The 26,941-nt window shown below is 54.6% G+C and overlaps 2 protein-coding genes across 5 annotated transcripts in view; both read right to left on the bottom strand.

Moving 5' to 3' along the window:
* Positions 1 to 1,014: 1,014 nt before the first annotated feature.
* MATK (megakaryocyte-associated tyrosine kinase) lies at positions 1,015 to 8,085 on the bottom strand. Of its 4 annotated transcripts, none has more exons than XM_036241661.1 (13): positions 8,048 to 8,085; positions 6,459 to 6,517; positions 5,986 to 6,099; positions 5,772 to 5,887; positions 5,473 to 5,692; positions 4,925 to 5,018; positions 3,580 to 3,645; positions 2,675 to 2,774; positions 2,514 to 2,598; positions 2,354 to 2,427; positions 2,036 to 2,231; positions 1,541 to 1,627; positions 1,015 to 1,443 (listed from the first exon to the last, which is right to left on the bottom strand). In XM_036241661.1, exons 2-13 carry the CDS (start codon positions 6,465 to 6,467, stop codon positions 1,204 to 1,206), a joined length of 1,401 nt encoding a protein of 466 aa, XP_036097554.1. In that variant the 5' UTR covers positions 6,468 to 6,517; positions 8,048 to 8,085; the 3' UTR covers positions 1,015 to 1,203. The 4 variants fall into 4 exon arrangements, with proteins under 4 accessions (XP_036097554.1, XP_036097555.1, XP_036097552.1 ...); XM_036241662.1 differs by having other exon boundaries at positions 5,986 to 6,096; positions 8,048 to 8,067; XM_036241659.1 differs by lacking the exon at positions 8,048 to 8,085 and adding an exon at positions 7,728 to 7,939.
* Positions 8,086 to 19,044: 10,959 nt separating this feature from the next.
* ZFR2 (zinc finger RNA binding protein 2) overlaps positions 19,045 to 26,941 on the bottom strand; it is a 29,328-nt gene continuing 21,431 nt past the window's right edge. Inside the window, exons 14-19 of the mRNA XM_036282238.1 lie at positions 25,966 to 26,152; positions 23,672 to 23,766; positions 23,225 to 23,320; positions 21,318 to 21,429; positions 19,884 to 19,981; positions 19,045 to 19,239 (exon numbers count right to left, since the gene is read on the bottom strand). Of these exons, the coding sequence (XP_036138131.1) occupies positions 19,045 to 19,239; positions 19,884 to 19,981; positions 21,318 to 21,429; positions 23,225 to 23,320; positions 23,672 to 23,766; positions 25,966 to 26,152 (783 nt within the window). The remainder of the gene's footprint in view (positions 19,240 to 19,883; positions 19,982 to 21,317; positions 21,430 to 23,224; positions 23,321 to 23,671; positions 23,767 to 25,965; positions 26,153 to 26,941) is intronic.

The raw sequence follows: 26,941 nt of genomic DNA, 5'->3' as shown, positions 1-26,941 counted from the left end.
AGGGCATGCTGGGGCCTGGTATCTCCTCCCCAGCTTGGGGGTCCTGGTGTGGGACAGCATTCAGCCTGACCCAAGACCCCCAGAGGCTGTCTGGATGGGAACATCAACGAGATGGACTGCTTGACGGGCACAGCAATGACTGAGCAGCAGCTGTGTGCACTTAGCCCTTCACTTTCCCCCTCTGCGTCCTTCAACCCCGCCCCCATCTGCCAAGGTGCCTGACCATAGAGACTGGTGGGGCCCAGGCAGGGGACCAACCCCTTTACTTTGCCTGGGACTGCCCTTGGGTCACACAGCTGGGGGCAAGCTAAGATAAGAACCTGGGAAGCAAGGCCAGATCCCAGCCCCCTCACCAGAGTGGTCAAGGGGGCGGGGCCTCAGAACAGGCTGGGCCGGGGACAAACTGCAACCAAGGTACATGCCCTTAGCGGAAACCGAACCCGGGTCTCTCTGGACTGCAGGCCAACGCTCTAACCGCTGAGCCAAACTGGCCAGGGCTCAGCTGGATTTTCTTGAGTCTCCTCTAGAGTCACTGGGTCAGGCTGTTGGGTTGTGACAGGTGGAGGACATGGGTGGCCGCACTGGAGCATTCCCAGGCAGGGACACAACTGCAGTGGCAGACCCTTCCTGGGCTCCCAGATGGGGGCTCTGAGGGGCAAGTTTCCCATGATCCTTGGAGTCCAAGACCCTGAGGTTGGGCACCCACCCAAATGCTGAGACTTTGAGGGTTGAATACAGCACCCACAGATGGACCACAGTGGGGACCTGTGGGTGATGGCAAGTGGGTCCACAGGGTGTAACCCCTAGCCTGGAGAGGTTCCTGGCTCCATCCCAGGGGTCTGTATCCCCACAGTGGCTGCCAGCAGGTCATAGCTGGGCAGACCCCTCAGTGGGCAGGCTACGGGCAGGACTGTCCCGAGCTGAGTGATGGGGGGCAGTGTGGACCCCTTGGGCCGAGAGGATGTTGGGGGTCGCAGAGAGAGACTCAGATGCCCACAGTTCTTGGAACCAGTCTTTATCGAGGCACCAATCCTCCCTGGGTCTGTGTCCAGGGGCTGCCACGAGCCCCCATAAGGGCCTGCTTGGGCACCGTGCGCCGGGTGGGCAGCTTGCTGGCCCTGACCCTTCTGAGGCCTGGCCCGTGTCCCACCTTGAGCCCCTACTCTCTCAGTCCTCTGGGGCCCATGGCCCCGCCGGGAAGGTTCAAGGCTCTTGGCCACGGGGCAAGGTGGAGCCATCAGCGTCCTGCCCTTCGACATGGCCAGTGGCGCCCACGCTGCGCAGCTCCCGGGACAGCTTCTCTGCCAGTTTTCGAAAGGGTGGCCGGCGAGCAGGCTCTGCCTCCCAGCAGCTGTTCATGAGGGTGTGGACAGAGCCCGGGCAGCCCTCAGGGGGCTCCATACGGTACCCCTTCTCCACAGCCTCTGTCACCTCCTTCAGCGACTGTGGGCAGAGGGCACACCAATGTGGGCTGGGGTTCAGGGCCATGGCCCCAGACCCACACGGAACCCGGCGCCTCCCCCACCCAGACCATGCTCACCATCTTGGGGTATGGAGCCCGGCCATATGAGAAGACCTCCCACAGCAGCACCCCGAAACTCCAGACATCAGACTTGCTGGAGAATTTCTGTGGGGCCCAAGACCAGGGTAAGGAGGGACCCTTCAGGGTTTCAGCTCCAGTCCCTAATTTTTCTAGGAAGTCCCCACGGGTTGACTTTTACTCTCCGGTCTTTTCCTAATAGACTCCATTTCCCGAGTCCTTGCCCCCTCGACCAAGTGGAGCTCACACTTAGTGCAGAGAGGAGGTTGGTTATTCTTGCCCTCAGCACTGAGCCCAGAAATGGGGAAACTGAGACCTGGACAGGGTCACACACAGGAGAAACTAGATGGGGGCTAAAAAGAACAACTATGGACCAAGTAGTCACTGGAGTGGCAGAGCCATTTCCCTGGGAGGTTCAGAGAGGCTAAGACACATGCCCAGGGTCACACAGTGGAGCAGGGGCTCCAAGGTCCCTGGGCACAGAGGGGCACTCACCCCATGTTTGAGTGCCTCAGGTGCCGTCCACTTGACGGGCAGTCGGCTGGAGTCCAGCCCCTTCCGCTCAGCTTTGGCCAGGCCAAAGTCACTGATCTTGGCCACCAGGTCCTCAGAAATAAGGATGTTGCGGGCAGCGAGGTCTCGGTGCACCAGCTTCTTGCTCTCCAGGTATTCCATGCCCTCTGCTACATGCCTGGGGAGGGGGAGGGCACAGAGGCTCCAGTTGCCAGGTAAAAAACTCCCAAGGTCAAGCTCCTTCCTGGTTTCCGCTTGACCTCAGAAAGCCCCTTCCTGTCCCCCAGGGGCCACACTCACAGGGAAAACTGCAGAAGCTGGGAGGTGTTCACAAGGGCCCGGCCCCGAGTTCGTAGAAAGTTCACCAGGTTGCCCTGTGGAGGGGGGGGCACGAGGCTGGGGTTTGAGGCTTCCTGGCTGCCTCCCCCTGGCTGCCGCCTGCACCTCAGCCCCACCATACCTTGCTCACATGCTCCATGACAATGTAGAGTCCCTGGTGCAGGATCACGCCCAGAAGACGCACCAGGTTCTTATGCTGCATCTTCCTGGGGGAAGACAGAAGAGGGGTAAAGGCGCTAGAATGCTTAACCCCAGGGTTCCTGACCCCAACCGAGGACTCACGTCATGACTGCTGTCTCATCCAGGAAGGCCTGGGCGGTCACATCGCACTTGATGTTCTTGACGGCCACCTTCTGGCCCAGGTACTCGCCCTGCAGGACCGCTGAGCGGTGGGATGAAGACCAGGATGCAACAGAGATGAAGACGTACACAGGGACAAACCCACTTACACTGATCCCCATGTACACAAACACAGCCTCAGGTCCCCGGGCCCGGAAAGCCCCTTGCCCGTACAAGCTCCAAACCCCTGATCAAAGATAATCCAGGGGTCTGCAAATTCTGTCCCCAGGGCCAAATCCAGTTCCATCGTGTGTTTTTGCAAGGCCCGTGAGCTCAGAATGGTTTTTACATTCTTAAATGGTTTTAAAAAATCAAAAGAATATTATTTCACCACGTGAAAATTATAGATAATACAAAATTCAGTGTCTACACATAAAGTTTTATTGGCACAAAGCCACACCCATTGGTTTACCAATCATCTAGGGTTGCTTTCCTGCTACAAACTCAGAGCTGAGCAGATGGGACAGACTGGCCTGCAAAGCCAAAAATATTTGCACTTTGGCCCTTTACGTAGAAAATCAGCAGGCCCCTGATCTAAGCCCCAGAACCTTCCAGAATAATAATTTCAGGGAATGGCATTCCAAGCAGAGGGATCAGCATGTTTAAGAGCCTGGAGGTGTGAAGGACTCACATTCACTGGGTATCTGCCTGAGTTAATTTACTCCTCATGACAGCTGTTGTCAACCCCCTTTCATAGAGGAGGAAACTGAGGCTCAGAGAGAGGTGTGGTTAGTCTTCAGCTACCCAGCAAGTAGGCATTAAATATGGATGTGAATTCATCTCTGTGACTCCAAAACTTAAATACCCCCCACCTTCCTTCAGCCCCCCAGCCCACAGCCCTGACTTACCTCCAAACTCCCCCTCTCCAATCTGTGCTCCCAAGGTCAAATACTGCAGGTTCAGTAACCAGCCAGCTGTGGGGCAAAGACCTGGTCAGAGTGGTAACAGGCATCCCCAGCCCATCCCATCAGGGGCACCACCTGGAGAGACCAGGTGGTGTCTCCCACAGCACCCAGCTGTGGGCACACATTTTGGTGGCCACTATTCCCAGCAATGGTCCAAGGGCATGGCTGACACACCCCATTCCTGGGACCAGTTATCATGTGGTGGAGGGCAGCAGAGCCTTCCTTTCAGGCTGCCTGTCTTTTCTACCTGGAGACGGTGTCCCTTCAAATACCTAAAAGATTCTTTCCTTTCCAGTCCTTTACCACTGGCCTCCCAGAGACACGCACGGAGCAAAAATACAACAGACAAGGGGACCAGTACAGCTTTTGGAACCTTCAGGAAGCTTCCAGTGCTCTAAGTTATAATCTGTGCTCTGGCCTCCCTGACCCCTTGTCTCAAGCAGGTCAGCGTGCTCCCCTGCTTCTCTCCTTTAGCAAGTTCTGTAGGCTTCCTCCTCATGCAATTCAGGAACCCTCAGGCGTGGTGACAACAGAGTCCACCCGGGTGCCATCCCCAAGATGTCCAGATTTCCCCAAGAGAAACGCGCTTCCAGAAGACAGCCATGATCATGAGGTTCAAAAGACTGTAGGAGTGGCTATAGGTGGGGGCCTTTGCTTTGGGACGATTTCTCTACACAGAGGCTGGAAAAGCATTTCAGGTGAAGGGAACAGAATGCACAACAGCACGGAGTCATGAGAGGAAATGAGTCATAACCAGAGGGACTTGTGGATGGAGGAGGTGCCCTGTAGACGAGGCAGAAAAGAAGGCTCAGCCACAAACGGAGGTTCTGGAAGGCAGTGGAGCTGCAGGGCCTCCCTTCTTTCAGCAGGGAGGCAATGGGGTGGGCTTTCAGGTAGAAAGTTGCCTCTGGGAGTAGGGGGCAGGGGTCAGGAGGAAGGGGGACTATCCCCCTGGAAGGAGGTGGTCTGATGGGAAGGTCTAAGATCAGGCCAGGAGGGGGCATGAAGGGGACGTAGGAGGATGGGTGGGTCGAGGTTTGGGCCAGGTTTCTGACTCAGGTGACAGGATAGATGATGGGGACATGGGAGAAACAGCATGTGTGGGAACCTGCTCATTCTTGGGCTGACTGGTGTCTGTGGGTGCCCCCTGCCTAACCCAGGGGCAGCCCAGACCTTCCACCATAGTGCCAGGCACAATGCCATGCCCAGGTGCTGTGGCCTTGGCCTGCCCCAGGGCTCTGCCTCCCTAGGGAGGGCGGATGTGGGTGGAGAGGGCGCAGTCCCCTACCCTTGGCCAGTTCCTCCTCTGCTGATTTGGCGCCCTGCTTCCTCTTGGGTTTCATGAGCTTCGTGCAAATGGCCCCCTTTTCCTTGCTGTAATGCTGCAGGATGGGGTGGGGCGGAGGTGATTGTGAGTCCGACCCCAGGGTGCAGGGCATCCCTGCATCCTGTCCGGTTCCTGGGGGTGGGCTCTGGATAGGGTTGGCATGAGCTGATGAGGAGGCTTTGGTTCCCACAGAATGTGTTGGGCTGGTTTCCATGGGAATGGAAAAGATGCAAGCTAGGGAGAAAAAGGGAAGATAGGAGGGGTGTCTCTAGCTTGGTGTCAACTTGGAGGTTTCTGGAGGACCTCGGAGGAGCCACCCAGTCCCTGGAAGTGGAACCCAGAGAGCTCAGACCACCTATATGGTTGGTGGTCCATAAGGACCAGCTCCTTCTCTGCATTGGGGAGTATGTGGCTCTGGGGATCCCATGTCCAACCAGCTGCTGGGATGGGGCAGGGCCTGGGGCCCCGCCTTGACACAGGGGAACATGCAACTCTGGGGCGGGGTGCACCTCCACCATATCCATGAGGTTGCAAAAGCAGATTGCTTCGTCTATGGTCAGGTGGCCGTCGCGGTGCAGCACGCGGTAGTGGATGACGTCGCGGTGGAAGCTCACGCACAACACGTAGTCCCCAGGATGCCGCACTGACTCTCGTACCAAGAACAGCCCATCCTCTGGTGGCTGCAACAGCTGCACTGCCTCCTGGCCCGAGATCTTCCCGTGGAACCACCTGCAGTGACCGGAGGGCAGGTTGGGCCAGGCTAGTTGGGCCCTCCTGACCCCCATCCTGGGCCTACTCCACAACTCACGGCATGAGGCTGAGTTTGGGATCCGCTGAGAGGGCCTCGCGCTCCCGCAGCGCACCAGCCGCCAGCAGTCCCTCCTGCCCGCTGGCATGGTGCTTGGCTCGGTACCAGCTCTTGCTCTGCCAGGGAGGGAGCCAGCGGTCAGTGTGTGTGTGTGTTGAGGAGAGGAGGTGTTCTGGGAGGAGTCCCATCCCCAGGTCCTCTGGCCACAGCTCACCTCACAAGCCTCCAGGATGGTGACCACATCACCCTTGTGGAAGGCCAGCTCTCCAGGCTTTGGACGCGTGTGCTCACATTTGGTGATGCATTGGGTGCCTGGGGCCCAGCGCTTCTGGGTGGGAGGCATGGGGGAGAGGGGCAAAGGAGGCGGGCGTGAAGGAAATGCCCCCGAGAAGGAAAGATTGGATTGAGACAGAGAAAACAGGAGAAAGAGGAAGAAGAGGAGAGGAGAGGGGACAAGGGATAAGCCAGCAGAGATATATTAGAGTCACAAACAGAAGGCACTCCGGACAGAAGGTCAGGAAGAAAAAAATGAAAGAAATGCAACACCAAATGACAGAAAAACTAAAGACACTAGCTAAAGGGGACATGGGTCAGAGTACATCCTCCCTCCCCATGGAGCTGTCCTGTGGGCATGGACTGACCTGAGGAAGGGCCAGGGATACACGCACCCAGGTTGGGGGTACTCACTGTGGGCATCCTGGCTGAGATGGGCTGGGGTGTCAGGTGTGGAGAAAGTGAGGGCTCACCTGAGGAGGGGGCAGAGACTAGCTGGAGAGCAGATTCAAACTAGGCTGGGGGCCAATACTACCACTTCCAGCCCAGGCCAGGTGGAGGCAACAGCCAGGGGCATGGGTGGGGGCTGGGGGGTGTTTTCAAAGACTGGTTCTCCAAGCCTCTTTGGGAAGGTGGCCTTTACCAAGGGGGGTTCCTAGTTGAATTGCAGCCATGAAACATCAGTGAGGAAGCTACAAAGCCTACCCCCACCATTGTTCCCAAAAGAAAACTGAGGACCAAGATGGGCACAGAACAAATGGCCACGGGATGGGGAGCAGGAACGGGCCTAGATCTGGCCCCAGAAGCCCACACTGTGCATAGGGAGCTTGGTGCCACCTAATCAAGCCTGGTTCTTCCTCTTTTCTGGTGAGTGGGCAGGAGCAGGGGCAGGGAAATACAGAATGAGTCAAGGTCATTACCAAGAAACTCTGACCCTGTAGTGAGACAGTGCAGTCCACTGGGTTCATCTGGCTGTCCAGCTGAACCTCTCTAGTTTCCCCAACCCAACCCCATGACAGACACACAAAGTCCCTCATTACTGCTTGGGTGGGGACTTTTCCACCCCCTGCTTCCCCCATCAACCCCACCACAGGTGGCTGGGCAGTGGGGTGGGTTCGGGATGAGTCTCTGCTCCTCCAGTGTGTGCACCCAGCCCTACATGTACTCACACGCATACTGATCCATGTACCCACAAGCACACAGAGAAACACACGGGGCTTGGACACAGGTATCCAGACACGCAGGCATGCAAGCAAAGGCACGTCCCCCTAGAGACAAGTGTGCACGCGCGTCTACAAATGTGTACACACACACAGGTGCTCAGACATCTGGAACCGTATCTGTCTCCCCTTCCCAACGCACACACTTGAACACTTGGGCGCCATACGCTGAACCACCAGGGCAGAGCTACACGCAGGGCCGCGCACAAGCATCTCGGTCACACGCGCACATCCCTCCACGTGGACGCGCGGATACACACACAGGGGGCTCACAGACACACACCCTACACCCAGGAAAATACCCCTCACCCGCCCCTGATCGCCACCCCAGTACCCGCCGCGCGCTCCAGACGCGCACGCTTGTGCGCACACCGGTCCCTCCCGCGTACACCCGGGCCTCCCCGAAGCCCTCCAGTTCTCAGTACTCCCGCCGTCTCTCTCCAAATCCCCGCCGCCAGCTCACCTGCTCAGAGGGCGTCTCCGGGCCGCGCCCCGCCCCCGCCCCCAGGAGGGTCCCTGCGCGCTAGCTGCGCACCCCGAGGCGGCCCCGGCTGCACAACTTGGAGCAAGTTCCTCCGTTTCCTCATCTTGGGCGGGGAGAGGTGGGCAGGGTGGGGGGGAGCGGGAGACGCCGCGGCCTGGGAGGCCCCCGCGGGTCCTAGCGCCGGTCGCACTCCAGTCTGCTCTGCGCGCCGCCGCGGGTCCCTCCCCACCCGCCTCCGTGGTCCCTAGCCCCTCCCGCGCGGCCCGGGCGGGGACTGGAGGAGATCACCCGCTCCACACCTCTTCCTGGACTGGAGCCGCGGGGCGCGCACCACCACGCTCCCCTATCCCGGAAGGCGGAGGCCTTGGAGCGCGGAGCAGGTGCCGCAGCGCGCGCGCGCTCGCGCGCACGGGGAGGTGGGGTGAGTGAGAGTGAGCTTCGTGTCGGGGAGGTAAGCAAGCCGCGGTGCACAGACGACACTTTGACACTGCGATTCCAACGCCCTCAGTCACCTCCTCTGCCAACGGGGGCTCATTTAATTAATTACCTGTCACTCTAAAGGGCTGTTGGTGCCTGGTGCAAAAAAAGCACCCAAACAAAATATGTCTACCACTCTATCAGTATTGTCGTCATCAAAAAATTGGGGCCACAGGAAAAAAATCATGTGGAACTAGGGGCGTCCAGGTGGAGCAGCCCACCTTTGGAAAATAACGTGGGCCTTACCCTACCAATCCAGCTGTGCTAGAGGCAGGACTGCCTCTATTTCTTCCTCTAGAGCCAGGCAGTGCTTGCTGGCCTCCCTCTCAGAGGACAGCTGGATGAGCCCTGGATGGCTAACAGTGGGCTGGCCCCCAACGATGGCTCTGTGGGCTCCCTTACTGTTCCTTCTAATGCAGGAGTCCACTTGGACGAGGATGAAGCTGATCTTGGGAGAGCGGTGAACCAAGATACCCAGTTAACCTGGGTCCCATATTTGACCTTGTTACCCCAAAAGGCTTAGTGGTGCTGCCTCCAAGTCATCGTAGAATTTCTGGGAATAGTGAACCACTTTTGGGAATCACAGAACATCAATATTATGGAATATTATGCAACAAAAACCAGGAAGCTATGTATTGACGTGCTAAAATCTACAGTTGTTGAAAACCACCACCACCAGGATGTGACACAGTACAAAGGGCATGATCCCATTTATGTTATACAGGAGAGAGTAAATCGGTGGGCCAGAAGGGGACCCTCCAACCTCAAACAGGTTTTCTCCAGCAAGGGAAGTGGACAGTAGGAGAGGTTGGGAGAGGAACTTTCTTGTCTGGTGGTGTGATTTATTAGTGGTGGTAGTGTTTGCACAGAGGATTCCCTGAAAACATTCCTGCTAAACAGGGCTCCTTGTGCTCCACACATTCAGCTATGGGATAGTTCCAGAGTAGGTCTCCACCCCCTGCCTCCCAGCCACCAGCATAGGGCTGGGATCCTGCAGCTGGCATTCTGTCAGGTGATGAAGGCCCACCAAATATGACAAACCATCACCACTTGCCAGAAATAGAAACCCAACATCAAAATAGCCAAAGTGGAAACACACAGCATCATTACATTCTCACCAGAGACGGTAGAGGCCTGCCTTCTCTTTGTTCAGCAAGAACAGCAACCAACATCTAAGACATTAAGATGCCCTGGCACCCCATGGAGACTTTTTCCTTGATGCAGTCAGAGAGAAGGAAGAATATCTGAAGAATATTTGACACCACTAGTTTTCTCCCTCTGTGAGTGGATACTTAGTGTCTGAGTAATACTTACATCCTCCCCAGGATCCTCAAGGGTCCTTGTCCTATGATCAGGGGAAGCAAAGGTGTTGAGACAAAGGAAGAACAGACCTAAGGAGACAGTGTCAGGTGCTTGAATCTCCAAGGGCTGGCCTAGGGTGCATAGAGCACCCTAGGGTGTGGGCAGGGGGCACTGAGCTGTGCCTAACTCTAAACTCTAGTGGGATAGGTTTGATTCCATGGTTTATTTGGGAAAGGGGTGAGCTCCCCATTCCTGGAGTCATCCAAAAATTGGCTACTTTGAATTACAAAGACTTGATGAGCCTTCCAGTCCCCAGAGGTGACAACACCAGTTTCTCCTGCCTGCTGCCAAGAGCTGGGGGACTCGCCCCTCTCTTCTACCTGCCTGAAGCCAGCTGGTAGCTACATGATTGGATCAGACACCAGAATTCCCTAGTCTCAGGCTCTCCACCCTCCACATTTCAGTCCTGACAACTTGATTCCAGAAATTCTTTGACCCTCCGCAAGCCACCCATCTGGTATAGGCTGGTGACACAGCAGCTTCTCCCTGGTCTTCCGGCTGTCTCTAGTTTTTCTCCTTGCTGCCATTCACCTTCCACTTCATCACCAAGAGAGGAAAATGTGACTGTGGCCCTCTCCTACTCTAAATCCTTCCATTGCCTGCAGGACAGATCTTAAAACACTCAGTCTGGCATTCAGGGCTCTTAATGTTCAGCCTCCAGCTACCTCTCTGGCCTCGTCTGCTTCTGCTCCCACCAAGCACCGAACAGTTTGGCAACTCTGAACTTCAGAAGTTTGCATGCTTTTGCCCTGCTGTCCTCTCTGCCGGGAAGGCACTTCCCCCACCCAGCTGGCATCTCCATCTCATCTCCATGCCCATCTCAACTGGCAGGATATATTTCTTATTCTTTTTTACGGATACAGACAAAAATCATTGTAGGCAATGAACAAAGGGAGCCATGTCACAGGCACTTTACATAATGTATTAGTTAAGATTAGGATTGGCTACAGGGAATGGAAGACATCAAGTGCTAGAGGCTTGAATTAGATAGAAATTAATGCTATCTGAGGGAGGCAATCCTGGGAGTATCAAGGACCCAGGTTCTTGCCATCTTGTTGCTCTGCCTTTCTCACCACTTGAACCTCCACCTCTTGATCTAAGGTGGCTGTTGGAGTTCCAGCTGTCCCACCTTCATTCCAGTCAATAGGAAGCAGGAAGTTGACAGAGAAGGGTACACCTCTTCATTTAAGGATTTTTATAGCCAGACTCAGGAGCAGAGGAAGCTGGCAAATGTAGTCTTTACACCAGAGGCCAAAGAAAAGGGATAGGAGAGAGCACTAGCTCCCTGCTTCTCAGAACTCCCAAGCTTGCTTCTACTTCAAGGCCTTTGCATTAGCTGTGCCTTCTGCCTGGGACACTTCCCCAGATTTACCCAACACTGCAGCAACCCTACAGAATATTTCAACCTGCTGACACATCACATCTCCTCTCCTGTAGCTCCATAGAGCTACCATGGTGTCTGATAGACCATATATTTTGTTTATCTTGTTTATGGCTACATCCTTTCTAGAACATTAGCTCCCCAGTGCAGGGGCTTTGGATAGTGTCATTCGCTGCTGTGGCCTCAGTACCTGGCACATAGTAAGTGTTGAGAACATATTTTTTAAGCCAGTGAATATTGGGGAGGGGAGAGGATGAGCAGTACCTGTCACCTGTGAGGTGAATACTCTTGTACCCATTTCACAGATGGAAAAGCTGAGACTCAGAGAGTGCCGAGGTTCACCCTAGGTCCTCAAAGATAATATATCCATAATTATGCCATCTGGATCTTGAGGACAGGCAGGGTATGGCAGCTGAAGCCAGATGTGGGGACAGCTGAGCTGATGCTGTGGCTCCAGCAGATCCGCAGCTGGAGCACAAGGCCAGATCAGACTGTCCCAATTAGCTCATCTTTAAATTTAGCTTTCCCCTCCCTGCCAGGGGACTCAGGGATTCAGCAGAGGAATTCTCTGCTCTTTCGAGGAAAATTGCTGCATCGCTAGCTTTGCAACCAGGGCCGTGCTGGGCAGGATCATTCTCAACTTGTGGAACAAAGGGCCTCTCCAGGCGACCTGCCTTTGGGTGCCAGAGGTGATTTGCGTTTGATGGGAAGATGTCTGATCTGCCCCCACATTCCTCACAGTCTTCCCTGTACTACAGGTGGAGCCAGGCACATCATTTCCCTGCCATGCTTGTGGGTTCACGCTGTGTGAACTGGGTCCATATCACTTCCTGGCTTACAACTTTGTCATGGCACTGCCGCGGTGATTAGGATGAAACCCAGGTTCCTCACTGTGGCCTACCACCTGCGTGGTCTGGCCACAGTTGCTGTCATCTCTGCTATCAGCTCCCTTCACTTCCCCTGACTCACTCTCTCCAGTTCCTCAAATGCCCCAGACACCATCCAGCCTTGGGGTCTTTGCATGTGCTGTTTTCTCCTCTTACCACACCCTTCCCTCCGCTATTCTCAAGGCTGGTCCTTTCTCAGCATTTCTGGCTCCCCAGAGAGATCCTTCCTGACCACCCATAGTGACCACCCATCACCCAAGCCCAAATCACTGCCTCTTACCCTGCCTTACTTTTTCTTGTCCACAGCCCTCCTGCCTCACCTCACTCCCCTTGACAGAGCATCCGCTCCGTGAGCTAGGGCAGGGACCACTCTGGCTGGGCAGTCATTTATCTCTGGAGCCTGGCACACAGTAGGCCCTCACAGAACAAATGGATAGAATCACATGAGAGAGTGAAGACCCAGGAAGGAGGGTGGGGGATCCACAAGGTAACACAAGGCAAGACGCGTCTGTCAGGAGACTTTCCCTATGCCTCTGCTCCAGGATTTCTTTAAAAAAATTTTTTTTTTCCTTTATTGATTTTAGAGAAAGAGGAAGTGAGGAGAGAGAGATAGAAACATCGACGAGAGAGACCATCGATTGGCTGCCTCCTGCATACCCCACACTGGGATCAGGCCCACAACCCAGGCACGTGCCCTGACAGGGAATTGAACCGGTGACCTCTTGGTGCATGGGTCGACGCTCAACCACTGAGCCACACCAGCAGACTGCTCCAGGATTCTTCTTGAACCTCTTCATCCTCTGTCCCCAGTCCCTCATCCTCTAATTCAAGAGTTGGTAAACTTTCTCTGTAAAGGGCCAGATGACCTCTCTCTGGACTACTCAATTCTGCTTTTGTAGCATGAAAGCCTCCCTTAATAACATGTATATGAACAGGCGTGCCTTTGTTCCAATAAAACTTTATTTATGGCCCTGGCCAGTTTGGCTCAGCGGTTAGAGCGTCGGCCTGCAGTTCAGAGAGACCCAAGTTCGGTTCCCACTAAGGCCACGTGCCTCCATTGCAGTTTGTCCCCGGTCCTGGTTGGTCATGTGGGTGGCAGCCACTCGATGTGTCCCCTTCACATCGATGTTTCTTTCATTTCCTCTCTCTTCCTCTCTCTCCCTCCCACTCTATCTGAACAAAAAATGGAAAAATATCCTCGGGTGAGGATTAAGAAAAAAAGGAAAAAAACACTTTATTTATGGATGCTGAAATTTGAACTTCATAGACTTTTTTTGTTTGTTTGTTAATCTTCACCCGAGGTACCCCTGTTCTTTGGTTTGTGCTCTTGTTTTGAGAATGTGTACCCACCCCCCACCACCAGGCATTTCCAGACCGTATTTCCTGCCACTTTCCTGTGAGGTCAGTGGTTTGGGTGGGACAGTATTCTAGGTGGTGGGTAATTTCTCTCACCTCCCGTCTTCCAGCTTCCAGTCTGGGGGCAGGTGGATATCTGAAGCTGTCCTGCTTCCTCTTCCTCTGCTTTACACATGTCTGTGTTTTCTTTTCTGTCTCTCTGAAAGCTGGTGAAGACTCCGCCTTATTCTTCACTTCCACGTCACAGCGTGGGTTTGGGCGGGTCTCCTTTCATGCGGACACTCAGTGGACTCTGTTGTGTCTTCCACTCCTGGTAACTTTCTTAAAGGATCTCACTGGTGGTTCCTTCTGCTTCGTCTTCTCTGGTCTCTCTTTGTGGAACTGGCCTTTGTCTTATGTGGGCCTTCCCGGATTGATCTCCTTTTCTTGTCTACATTTCTTTTCTTTTTGTCTTCTCATTCTACTCTTTCATGCAACCCCTCTGTTGACATTTTAATTTTGACTCAGGTTTTTAATTTCCAAGGGTTCCTTCTGATTCTTTGAATGTTTCTTTTCAAAAGGCAAACTGAAACTTGTTTCCTAGCTTCTGTGTCTTCGCTAAGCTTTCTGAGGATAATACTTACGAGGGCTATTCTGGAACTGTTTTTTCCTGTTCTTTGTCTCTTTCCTCCAAATCAATCTCTCTGTCTCTCTTTGGGTTTTAGTTTCTTTATTGGCTAATATTTATGAGGGGAGTACTACAGAGCCAACAGGAAGTGCTTTATTCTGAGTGATGATGGGGGGTGGCTGGCCGCTGTAGGGGACCTCCTAAATGTCAGCTACATCTGTAGGGCTTTTCTCATGGCCTGACGCCATATCATTCTAGAAGCTGAGATGGAGAAGGCATTTGGGGTCACTGTTGCATGTGTGACTTTTCACTTTAATCACTGTTTTCACCCTCATACCTGCCCTCCACCTGCCCGTGTCCCTGAGAACAAAACTGTCTGTGCAGCAAGAGTTAAAAAATGCATTTATTACTGACCTCTCCCCATAGCTTTGCGAGGTTGGTGCTACGAGTTTTAATTCTGTTTGATTGATTGATTGATTTTTTGGTAATCCTCACCCGAGAATATTTTTCCATTGATTTTTTTTTTTTTTTTTTTGAGAGAGACTGGGAGGGAGGGAGGGAGAGAGAGAGAAAGAAACATTGATGTGAGAGAAACACATCGATTAGTTGCCTCCCAGCCCCTGTCACAACTGAGGTACGTGCCCTTGACTGGAATTGAACTAGTGAATTTTTGGTCTGTGGGCTGACACTCTAACCGCGGAGCCAAACCAGCCAGGGCGCAACACATTTTCTTTTTTAAACCTTGGGCAGACATAAACAGGGTGCTGCTCCCCCAACCACCCGCCCAGCTGCTTTTTCCACCTTAAGGAGAAACTCAGGTCCTCTGGCTTATCTGCTCAGCAGAGCCTTAATCTACTTACCTGAAACATCTTCTTAGCCCTGGAAGCCAAACTTACAGGAGACCAAGGAGAAAATGGAGCCAAGATTTTCCCAAATAAGCCCCTGGAACCAACCAAGCCTTGGAGGTGCTCCTCCACTCCTGTGACTTATTTTGGACCAGAGGACATAGTGCATTTTCCTGGCTATCTTTCTGTGTTATGAGTGACTTTGCAGATGAAGCCAAGAGATCTGCCCTTCCTTTTTTTGTCCTCCCTGGACTGCCTGCCAGGTTCAGCTTCAGCCCTTCCCACACTCCTCAAGTCATCTATTCCACACTCGCTGTCGTCTCCTAGCAACTGGGCTTGCCCGCCAGCATCCTGCAGCCTGAGGTCCTGCATCACTGTCTCCGGATGCTTCTTCCCCTCACAGCAGTCTGGCTTTTCAGGTGCCTGGTCCAGTATCTTCCTGCCAGCCTGGTCTGGAGTCCTTTGACAGGTGGGAAGAGGGCCAGAGAGGAAAGATTAGGAATGACCCGTCTTTAGGCCTGAGCAAGTTTTATCACCTGGACATTCCATCCATCTGGACTGAATACATAACTAACCGACTGCTGGATTTTGCTGTCGTGTTACCTAAACTTGTTTGTTTTGTATTTTTGAGTTGCCAAGGGGCAGATTTCATTTTCTGTCAATAGCATTGACCTTAAACCACCTGGTAGCAAAGATAATATCCATCTTCCTGCCTGGCCGGTGTGGCTCAGTGGTTGAGCATCGACCCATGCACCAAGAGGTTGCTGGTTCAATTTCCGGTCAGGACACATGCCCAGGTTGTGGACCAAATCCCCAGTGGAGGGCATGCAGGTGACAGCCAATCGATGTTCTCTCTCATCGATGTTTCTATTTCTCTCTCCCTCTCCTTTCCTTTCTCTACAAAATCAATAAAGGGAAAACATATATATCTATCTTCCCTAGGAGCCAGAGATGGGACTGGTGAACAATGTGTGATGCGGTTCCCAAGAGCTACCCTTGGCAGGATGTAAGGGAGGAAGTCGGTCTGCAAATGTGGTTCATAGCGCAGGACACAGGGCTTTCCAGACAGGTGAAGCTGTGACTCATACTTACCACGTCCTGGTCTCAAAGGCAGACCCATTCTCCCTTCTCTTCGTCGTACTGCCACTGCCCTAAATGAAGTCTCTCGCCCCGCTCTTACAATAACTTCCTGGACCCAGACAGAAACAAATGGTGTCTTCCTAACTGCCAGGAGGCAAATTCCTCTTTTGAAGAGATCTGTGTTTGGGTATCAGAGTACGGCTTCAGCATTTAACATATTTTTAATGAGCTTCTACTATGTACTTGGTCTGGGCTAGACCTGGGGGTACTGTGGTAAGAAAGGTAGATGTATTTTCTGCCCACAGAGAATTCACATCCTGGGAGGAAGGCAGATAACAAGTGATTTTTTTTTATTATTATTAACAAAATATTTTTTTCTTTCTTTCTTTTTTTTTTTTTATCCTCACCCGGGGACATTTTTCCATTTTTTGTTCAGATAGAGTGGGAAGAAGAGAGAGAGAGAAACATCGATGTGAAAGGGACACATTGAGTGGCTGCCTCTCGCACGACCCAACCAGGGCCGGGACAAACTGCAACCGAGGTATGTGCCCTTAGTGGGAACCGAACCGGGGTCTCTCTGGACCGCAGGCCAACACTCTAACCGCTGAGCCAAACTGGCCAGAGCAAAAAAATTTTTTTCTTTATTGATTTTAGAGAGAGAGGGAGGGAGAGACAGAAACATCGATGAGAGAGAGCATCCATTGGTCACCTCCTGCAGGCCCCCCACTGGGGATCTGGCCCACAACCTGGGCATGTGCCCTGACTGTGAATCGAACCGGTGACCTCTTGGTGCATGGGTCAATGCTCAACCACTGAGTCACATTGGCCAGGTGATAACAAGTTATTTTAATCAGTTATGTGGAAGGCTCAGGTGGTCAAGGAGGCCTCTCTGAGGAGGTGACATCTGAACTGAGACCTCAAGAAAGGGAGGAGTTGCTGGCTATACAGGTCAGGGAAAGAGCTTACTATGCAGTGGGAAGAGCATGTGCAAAGGCCCTGGGGGTAGGAACAAGATTAGCTGGTCTGATGGCAAGCAGAGATTGGTGGGTCTGAAGTGAAGTTATTGAGGGAGCGAGTGGTAGATGGGTTCTTGCAGGGACTTCACTGGGATTCGGGGCTTTATCCTAAGTGCAGTTGTGAGTTTTACCCAGAGCTCCTGCCAATGGAGGATTGAAGCAGCAGAGTGACAATGTGGATGGAGAGTAGAAGTGAGACTTTCTGATGGTTTGGCCCGGAGCAAAGAGGAACTCAGGAGGACTCCTTGCAGGTGGTGTGGTAGTCAGCCAGGGCAGTTGGGTGAATGGCAGAGTCGCTGACTAGGATCAAAGGGAGAGAGGGGGTGTGTGGGGTGAAGCTCCCCATGTAAGGCCTCCTGGACTCCTCCCCTGTGCTTTGTCTGTGGCTGTGGCCAGGACCAGCAAAGGGGCTGGCTCTGCCTCCCAGGTGTTGTTGGGGTGCCTGTGAGAGGCAGGGAGGGGGCACGCCCTCACAAAGGGGCCTGAGGCAGAGGAGGCAAAAGTGAGTAGCCTGCCCTCCCAGGGAGGTAGTTGGAGTCAGGTGCCCGGCCACTTCCTTTTCAGGTAGATAATGTACCTGCCAGAACCAGGCTGGGCGTCTCCTGCCTTAGGCTCCCTTGGCCTGGCTCTGAGAAAAGGTCCTAGCTGTCTCCCAGCCCATGCTCGGTGCACACGGACGTGTGCCATTTCCACTGGGGGCACTTGCCACCTTGCCCACCTTCCTGGGATGTCCTGGAGGCTCTAAGCTGTCAGAAGCTCAGATAGTGACCAGGACTATCTGAGCCCCCTACACCCTCTGAGATTTTTTATGAAGATTTGGGGAAACTGCAGGGGACTCCTGGTTGGAGGTCTGCAGGCAGAGAACCCTCACCGACTCAGCTTGGCCACTCCCTCCTTCAGGAAGCCTCCGAGCCTGCACCCCTCCCACTGATGGTCCCACCATGTATCTCCTGGACCAGGCCAGAGTGGGTCCCTTGAGTGGCCTGGGGCATGTGTGAAATGGATGTTTCTCTGCCAAGTCCTGCAGATGGGTGGGATCTGCAGAGCCCGGCTTCTTTGCGCCCCCTAGAGACTCCATGTGGAATGGTCTGAGGGTGACCACACCTGAAGCATAGCCCCAGGGCAGCACCAGCCCCTCCATGTCCTCTCTCCATCCAAACGCTCCTGGCCTCAGAGCTTTGGGGAGAAATGCCAGCAGGTGGAGCGCCCCTGCCTGGAGCCCTGAGAGCCCAGCAGGGTCACTTGCACTCCAGCAAAGGGTTGAATGATCCACACTAAAAGACAAGCGTATGTCGTTTATTCCCCTGCCCCTCAAACTCCCAGAGAGCTCTGCAAAGACATTAGACATAAAGTCATACAGAGGCTGTCCCTTAAACACAGACACAAAATCAAAGGAATCAAGTGACTGTAGACCAAGTTAAGCTTTTCTCCTTCAATGCCAGCCAAAAAAACTGGTCACCAAAAAGGGAGGTTTGGACAGAGTGGGGTGGGGGCTGGGCAGGAGCTATCGCCATGTCCACCACTGCCAGGACCATGTCTACCAGGAGATGCTTGGCCCTCTGTCCTGCCCCCAGACCTGCTCCCACGAGGCGAGCCCTGGACCCACATAGGCCAGCCCTACACAGGCAGGATGGGAGACAGACAACGAGAAATCCCAGCCTTAAACGAGACATTACAGAGCAGCTCCTCTGTAAGCAGAAGGCACTCAGTGGTCAGGGTGGGGTGGGCGTCTGAGTCAGGGAAGATTCAGGTTATAGACGTTCCCGGGAGGGGGACAGAGGAGCACTCAGCCGGGTTACTTTCCCTCAGTGGGGATGGGAGAGGAGCCCAGCTCAGGCCCTGCAGATTCTGGCTGAGGGGCCATTTCTAGGCTGGTGAGGGGGAAGGGCACTGTTTGGAGCAGCCCCCTGACCCCAGCCCTCCCTGGCCTGCCTCCCAGGGCTAGCCCTTGGGGCAAGGGGCCCCAGATTCGCATGCCCCGGCGATTTCAAGTGCACGGCTTGGGCAGCCACAGGAAGAAATTTATAAACCCACACCCTTAGTAGCCCCAGGTGAGTTTAAAGCTAGCAAAGTGCCAGGTTTCCAAGTTGCTGTGCTATACCCCCTACACCTTCTATGCAGCACTGGGGGCACCTCTGGGTGCGGGGTGCTGCCCCACCCAGAGGTTCTCATCCCTGGGTGATGCGGTTTCACTGATGATCAAAGCACAAGTGTTTTTAAAGAAACCCCTGGAATATTCCTAGAGAGGAGAACACACTGTCCAATGTCAGGGATGAAGCAGCCACTCAGTGGCCCGTCAGGTCCTGGAGGGCAGGCGAGGCCCTCTCCACCAGGCTGGCCTGCTTCCGCCGGCCCTCCTCAGCCTCGGCCTCCTGAGGCCTCTTCCGGAAGCGCAACCCGGGCCTGCTCCTGGGCGGCGGCAGGGGGTCCATGCCCAGGACCTTGTGGATCTGCTTAAACGCCAACGTGCGCAGGGCGTGCTGGGGACAGACAGCCCGTCAGCCCAGGGGCTCACCAGGCATCCCGTCCTTGACAACACCCTTTTACAACTGCTGACTCGGTTACCATCAGGCATGAAGAACTGCACTGAGTCGCTCAGGCTGCTAAGGGCAGGACTTTGCCAGGAAGCCCTTGGATCATCAACGCTTTCCTGCCTCACCGCAGGGACCCCAAACCCTGCATCTCTCAGTTTGGCTCTGAGAATAAGCTCTTTGATTCTTTCCATTAAGACAGTTCCTAACTGTCAGGCCCAATGTGGTTTTTGTACCGCTGGGAGACTTTCTTACAAACTGACAGAGTAAAGGGGAGGCACAGATGGGGGCTGGGGCCCTGCGTTGGTGCTTCAGGCTGGTCAGCCACAGCGGGGTGTTTTCAGAGTGGGGGGGGGCAGACACTGGGCCAGTAAGGCCCCAGGTCTCTGCCTCATCACTGCCCCCAGAAGCGGTTCTGTTATCCATGGGCCACCCTCCCACAGGCCATCTGTCTCTGTAGGGGGAGGGAAAAGGAACCCCAGACCATTTCCTGGGAGGCTGCTTAGCTGCAAACAGTGGCTGGGCCCAGGTGCCGCCCACAGCCTGGTTGAGCTGACCTGGAGTTGGGGAGCCACAGGGACTGGCCATCCTACCTGGGCACTGGCTGTGATGTCTTCCCGCTCCTGCAGGGTCATGGGCTCGAGCACGTCCATCTGGTTTCTCTCACAGGGATCCTGGAGCCCAGGCCCATCTTTGCAAGAGGGTTGGGGGTGGCAAAGAAGAGAGAGCACCCTGGTGAAAGACTGCCACCGCCCAGGGGCCTGAGAGGGTCTGAGCACAGGGTCTGTGACTGTACTCCTCTGCCCCCAGGGCCACACCTGGCTGGCATGCCCTTGGTGCCACAGGATCTCCCCTGGGGGTGGTTTTCCGGGGCCGCTCCTCCCTCTGTCTCCACAAGTATACTCAGCAGAGCTCCTTCCTGCCACTGTGCGCACATGCGGGCATGTAGTTATCTAACAGGCTCCTACCACAGGCCCAGTGTGTTTTCTCTTCTTTCACTTAATGTGGTATCCCATGTCACCAAAGTGACTGGGAAACGGCATCTGTGTCTGACATCTCATGAGAGCGTGTGATGCTCCTCTTCCTTTCTGCCACTGTAAGCCACACTGTGGTGAACATCTCTGTCCATAACAGTTCTGAGGGTCTGGTGATTTCCTTCAGAAATATCCCCACCAAGGCCGTCACCTGCTGACAGCCAGGTCTCCCGGAAAGGGGGTTGCATCAGAGAATGAGTGTGAGGCCGACTGAGAGGGGCAGGCCGCTTGCTGCTCTGTCTGCACTGGGCCTTGGCCTCTGTGAGTGAGTGGGTTCCACACACTCCATGCTGCTCCCTTCCCCTCTGGGGGTCTCCGTCCCTCCTCCCATGCTGCTCCCTTCCCCTCTGGGGGTCTCCGTCCCTCCTCCCATGCTGCTCCCTTCCCCTCTGGGGGTCTCCGTCCCTCCTCCCATGCTGCTCCCTTCCCCTCTGGGGGTCTCCGTCCCTCCTCCCATGCTGCTCCCTTCCCCTCTGGGGGTCTTCGTCCCTCCTCCCATGCTGCTCCCTTCCCCTCTGGGGGTCTCCGTCCCTCCTCCCATGCTGCTCCCTTCCCCTCTGGGGGTCTCCGTCCCTCCTCCCATGCTGCTCCCTTCCCCTCTGGGGGTCTCCGTCCCTCCTCCCATGCTGCTCCCTTCCCCTCTGGGGGTCTCCGTCCCTCCTCCCATGCTGCTCCCTTCCCCTCTGGGGGTCTCTGTCCCTCCTCCCATGCTGCTCCCTTCCCCTCTGGGGGTCTCCGTCCCTCCTCCCATGCTGCTCCCTTCCCCTCTGGGGGTCTCCGTCCCTCCTCCCATGCTGCTCCCTTCCCCTCTGGGGGTCTCCGTCCCTCCTCCCATGCTGCTCCCTTCCCCTCTGGGGGTCTCTGTCCCTCCTCCCATCTGGGTTGCACGCTGATCTTGAATGTTGGTAAGAGAATGTTTCTGTACCTCACTATGACCTTCAGTCTCTGCCCTATGCCCCAGTATTCTGGGCTCCCGAGCTGATCAGGACTGACCTGTCAGGAGTGTTCCCGAGGCCACACACTCCAGGACCCGTCGCACAGCGTCCCCAGGGCTCAGGGGCCCCTTGGCGCTGCTCAGAGCCTTCTCCACCAGCAGCTCCATGGCCTGGGCCGGGCGAGGATGGAAAAGGAGACATTGCCTCTGAGGACAGTGCCTTGGCCAGCTTGCCTCCCACTGGAGGGGCTCTATTGGGCTCAGCTAGGGGTTTCCAAGGGACCCCAGGACAGGCAGCTCCTCCCAGCTCTTTCTCTAACTCCCACCCACCCTTGACTTCTACAGAGGTTGGTCCCTGAGGCTGCACCACCCCCAGGTATGGCCACAGGCAGTTTTCTTCACTCTCTAACCCTCGGTTTCCCCGTGGGCAAAACCCCATCAATTGTAACATTGCAAACTAGCATTTCAAGGGTTAAAAGAAACTTGTTCTCCATGACCCATGGTACCCTTAGTCAGGATTGCAATGACTCCGTGGCTTGCTCAGGGTGCCCCTCCTCCAAGAAGCCACCGGACCAAGTGGGTTGCGAGGGCAGGACTGAGACATGTGCCAGTGACTCAGCACGAAGCCGGCCACTGTGCTGTCCACGAGGGTTGGCATCAGGAGCAATGTCTCCCCTGGACACTGGGCAGGAGGCAGAGGTGCTGGAGGCACCAGAACCCTAGGTTTTGGTGGCCTGGGCCAGGATGGGAAGGGCCTGCTGTCCAACAGCCCGGCTTTGGGGGCTGGAGGAGGTGAGCTGGAGGCAGAAGGCCGGGATAGAATGCAAACGTCCCTCAGAGCGCAGGCGGCTCTGGCCCCTTCCCAAGAATAATGTGAACCACTTAAAAACCTACAGGTCGTCCCACCCAGCACTGGGGGTTGAGGGGTGTCAGTGGGAGGGTTTGTGGGGCAAGAGTGGGACACTCAGATCTTTGAGAGCTGGGGTCTCACGACCCAGCAGCTTGGGTGTTCAGGGGGCACGGGGCCCTTGCACTCTCTCTTCTCTGCTCTTCCCCTCATCCCCTACTGGCCTGGGGGTGGGGGAGGGGTGGGGTGGTGTCAGAGCTGTAGGGGGTCTCCCCTCCAGAGGAGGTGGAGGTGCATCAGGCCACCCAGAGGCCAGAGTGAAGCTGTGATGGACACTGGCTCCCTGACCACCCCAGGCCCTCTGCATTGACACTGCACATTTCCCCGGCGCCCGTCACTGGCATGCTACCTGCTTCAGTGTGTGAGGCTGAGGGTTTAAGAAAATACAGTCAGGCCCTGGCCGGTTTGGCTCAGCGGTTAGAGCATCAGCCTGCGGTCCCGAGACACCCGGGTTCGGTTCCCACTAAGGGCATGTACCTCGGTTGCAGTTTGTCCCCGGCCCTGGCTGGTCGTGTGGGTGGCAGCCACTCGATGTGTCCCTTTCAAGTCGATGTTTCTCTCTCTCTCCCTCCCACTCTACCTGAACAAAAAAATAGAAAAAAAAAGTCCTCGGGTGAGGATAAAAAAAAAAAAAAGAAAATACAGTCAGGCCCTGCCGGTATTGCGCAGTGGTTAGAGCGTTGGCCTGTGGACCAGAGAGGCCCGGGTTCGGTTCCCACTAAGAGTATGTACCTCGGTTGCAGTTTGTCCCCGGCCCCGGTTGGGGTCCTGTGGGTGGCAACCAGTTGATGTGTCTCTCTCACATCGATGCTTCTCTCTCTTTTTTCCCCCTTCTCTCCCTCCCGCTCTATGTGAAGATAAATGCAAAAGAAAGAAAGAAAATACAATCAAGTGAAGCTGCACTTGAGCTGGCCTCTTCCTGGTGCCAAGGGACTCCTGAGACACCCCTCCCGTGATCTGCCTCTCCTGGGCACTCCGGCTGATGCTAGCCCCTCCTCGGAAAGCCCAATGGGAGAGGAAACGTCTGTCCAGGAGGAAATAAGACCCTCTTAGACTTACCCAGTCTGGCAGGGCCCCCCAGGTGGGCACACGTTGGCAGAGGTCCCGAAAAACCCTGATGACAATTACACAGGGCTGTAGGCCGCTGGCTCGTGCCTTTGGGAGAAGAAGCACACGGTTAGCTCTGGAAGCCGCATGCACAGGAGTGTGTGAGGACAAGGGAACAAGGGCGGACCCGGGGGCAGGACACCGGGCCAGGGGTCCTGTCCTGGCAGTGGAGGTTAGGGACGGCCTCCGGTGGGGCATGGCTGGCTGACCTGGAGGGTGATGGCTGGGAGCGGGCTCCATTCCAAATGGGCACAGCCCAGCAGAACTGGCCCTGCTCTGATTCCAACCCATCAGTTTAGTAGCGCAAAGAGACATGAGCCAAACAGCTAGCCAAGGAGTCGGCTAAGGGCACAGCCAACAGGACAGAAGGTGTGACCTCCCCCCACCCCCACCCCTAACCTGGAACCACTTGGCATGGCGGAGGGCAGCCAGTGACTGGAGACACTTTTCTAGGCTCAAGACGTCCCCTGGGTCAGGCAAAGGCACTTCCACTCCTTCTAGAAGAAAAGGGCACGTAGGCAAGTTGCCCTTTCCCGTTTTCCTCCTTTCCTGGGCCACACGGGCCGTGCCTCTCAGTTCTCTGGGCCCCATTGTGGTCATTTAGGAGATACATGCTTCCTCCCAGATCGCCTTTCCTCTGGGACCCTGCGGGACCAGAGAGTCATGTCTGTGACAATCCTATCTCCCCTGAAGTCAGCGCCCATGAAGAAAGCGTTTGACGCTTATTGCTGAGCACCCTCAGTGCCGACGCCCTTAGTTAGCAAACTACAGAGCAGGTGAAAAACTATAAATTCAGCCCGATTTCCAGAAACGTCCAAATCCATAATTAAAAGGGAGAAAGTGGCCCCCGGCCAGGTGGCTCAGTGGGTTGGAGCGATGTCCTCTACACCAGAAGGTTGTGGGTTCGATTCTGATCAGGGCACACAACTAGGTTGTAGTTTCCGTCCCCAGTTAGGGCACGTACAGGAGGCAACTGATCAATGTTTCTCTCTCACACTGATGTTTCTCACTCTCTCTCAACACATCCTCGGGTGAGGATTAAAAAAAAAAAAGAAGAAAGTGGGTCAGATCTGAACACATCCCGTCATTGATGACAAAGGCCTCCATGTCTGACAGAAATTCAGATCCATTTTTCCTTCTTACTACTATTGCTTCAAGAATATGTTTGTCTCATTCTAGGACACCCTGGCTTATTTAGGCCACATGATGGAGCACAGGTATCACTTTCACCCATAAATATCCCCAGGGATCCTGTTGCCTGCCTGTCACAGGCTGGGGTGGAAGAGGAAGGGGTGTGTCTTCACAGGGGGGGCTAGAAGCTACCCTTCCAGCAACAGCCAGCCTGGGGTGCAGACTCCCGAGTGAGGAGACATCTGAGGTTTCCTGGTGCTCACAGAACTAGTTAATTACAGAGGGGTTTCCGCATCTTAATCTTTCCAATCAGCTTCCATCAAGTGGCCTCGGATCTTGAACACTTTCTAACATTCCCAATCTCCACTCTGTTCGTGTGTTTGAGCAAACCCCAGCAGGGCCTCCATTTAGAACTGACTGGTGCTGTTCATCACTCCGTATTGATTTTTAGACCACTCTCTATTTATGACAACTGATAATGGCTTTCCACTTACAGTCAAAGGTTCTCCTCTTTATTTTTATTTATTTGTTTAAATCCTCACCCAAGGATATTTTCCCATTGACTTTTAGCTAGAGTGGGAGGGAGGGAGAAACATCAGTGCAAGAGAGGCATGTCAATTGGATGCCTCCTGCACGACCTCAACTGGGGCCCGGGATCAAACCTGCAACCCCAGTATGTGTCCTTGACTGGGAATCGAACCCGTGACTCTTCAGTCCGCAAGCTGACGCTCTAACTGCTGAGCCAAACTGGCCAGGGCAAACTTTCTCCTCTTTAAAAATTTAAGTATTAAAAAAAATGATTTAAAGAAAAATGTCAGTGTCCCTCAGATTTGACAACAGTCATGAAGGGGGTTTAAGAACAAATGGAATTTGCCCGGCTGGTGTGACTCAGTGGATTGCGCGTCGTCCCTGGTCACTGGTTTGATTCCCAGTCAGGCACATGCCTGGGTTTCAGACTCAATCCCCAGTAGGGGGTGTGCAGGGGGCAGCCGATCGATGTTTCTCACATCAATGTTTCTATCTCTCTCTCTTCCTTCCTCTCTCTAAAAAATAAAATAAAAAAGAATGAATGGAATTTGGAAAATGGTCCTGGGGCTGTTCCAGGATGTTCTGGGAAACTCCCTGTCGCCTGGCCTTCACCACGTGGCAGTCACTTGAGGCCCTTGCTGCCCTCTGGCCTGGCCCAACACCTCCTCCTACTCTCTCAGGATGCCTCAAGCCCCCTGACCCCCGTGTCCCACAAGAGCAATTTTGGGACCAGCAGGTTCTGCTGTGGCCTCTGATGCAGACAGATGGACAATCTGAGCTCCTGGGGACCTGCCACAGCTGGTTCCCCCTGGGCAGGGTGCAGGTGTCCACACTGGCCTCGGGGCAAGGCAAGAGCGTGGAGCTGCACGGACAAAGCCAGGAGCGTACCCACAGCCTAGTTCTGAGCCCATGTGTCACTCTGTCACCAGCTGTTTCCTCTGTTCTGTTCAGTGGCATCAGGGGCTGACAGAAGGGCCAGAGGCTGCACCTCAACCGTCTACGCCTGCCCGGAGCAGTCAGATGCTTCCCTAAGCCACCTGGGTGTGTGGGGAGGGGGGCTGGACAGAAGGGCCTGGCTGCACCTCTGTCCATGGAGGGGTCCTCTCGCATTAGGGGCGAGGTGACAGACACAGTGACCCGTATTCTGGGCTCCTCAAAGGATGAGATGATGATGTTGGCTTCAGGGTCAGAGGAGACCTCATACTTGTCCTTCGTCACCATCTGTGAGATGCAAACACAACACCAGGTGGAGTTACTGCATCCGAGAGACAGGTGCAAACAGTAAGGACGTGGCCAGGTGGCAGACCCTGTGCCAGGAGTCTGGAGCCTCCACGGGACTCAGACACAGCCTACCCTCCAGAGTACACACATGTGGAAACATGTGTAGACGATGAACCCTGCATATAAGGGACCTTCATATGTAAAGAACACCTTAACAAGGACAGCAATCCAATTAAAACAAAAACAAAAATCTGACCATTGATATAACAGATAGTTGGAAGGAAAGGAAACAGAAGTGTCCTTTTTGACACAATGACACAGATGACCCCACAGTAAGAGAGAAGCAAATTAAAACTGGAATGAGGGCCCTGGCCGGTTTGGCTCAGCGGTTAGAGCGTCAGCCCGTGGACCAGAGAGTCCCAGGTTCGGTTCCCGCTAAGGGCACATACCTCGGTTGCAGTTTGTCCCCAGCCCTGGTTGGGGTCGTGTGGTTGGCCACCAGTTGATTTATCTCTCTCACATCGATGTTTCTCTCTCTCTCTTCCCCTCTCTCTCCCTCCTGCTCTATCTGAAGATAAATGCAAAAATGTCCTCAGGTGAGGATAAAAAAAAAAACTAGAATGAGGTACCATCATCATCATTGCCTATGAGAAGAATGAAACCCAGAAGTCTGTGGAGCAGCTGGGCTGGCAAAGCTGTGCATCTTATAAAGTGCTGGTGGAGGCTGACCGGGCCACACGTACCAGGAGCACTGGGCCTGGGCCTGCGACCCAGGGGCTGCCCAGGATG

Source organism: Molossus molossus, unplaced genomic scaffold (genome assembly GCF_014108415.1).
Source record: "Molossus molossus isolate mMolMol1 unplaced genomic scaffold, mMolMol1.p scaffold_m16_p_4, whole genome shotgun sequence".
NCBI classification, from domain to species: Eukaryota; Metazoa; Chordata; class Mammalia; order Chiroptera; family Molossidae; genus Molossus; species Molossus molossus.
The sequence above is the reverse complement of the archived record's forward strand: the minus strand, read 5'-3'. Positions and strand labels throughout refer to the sequence as shown.

Bases quoted from the DNA above. Each gene is read 5' to 3' on its own strand.
- MATK (XM_036241661.1), bottom strand. The intron at 2,775-3,579 runs GTAAGTCAGGGC...CCCACCGCTCAG, and splicing joins TGGAGAGGGGGAGTTTGGAG to CGGTCCTGCAGGGCGAGTAC. The intron at 2,599-2,674 runs GTGAGTCCTCGG...GTCTTCCCCCAG, and splicing joins GATGAGACAGCAGTCATGAC to GAAGATGCAGCATAAGAACC.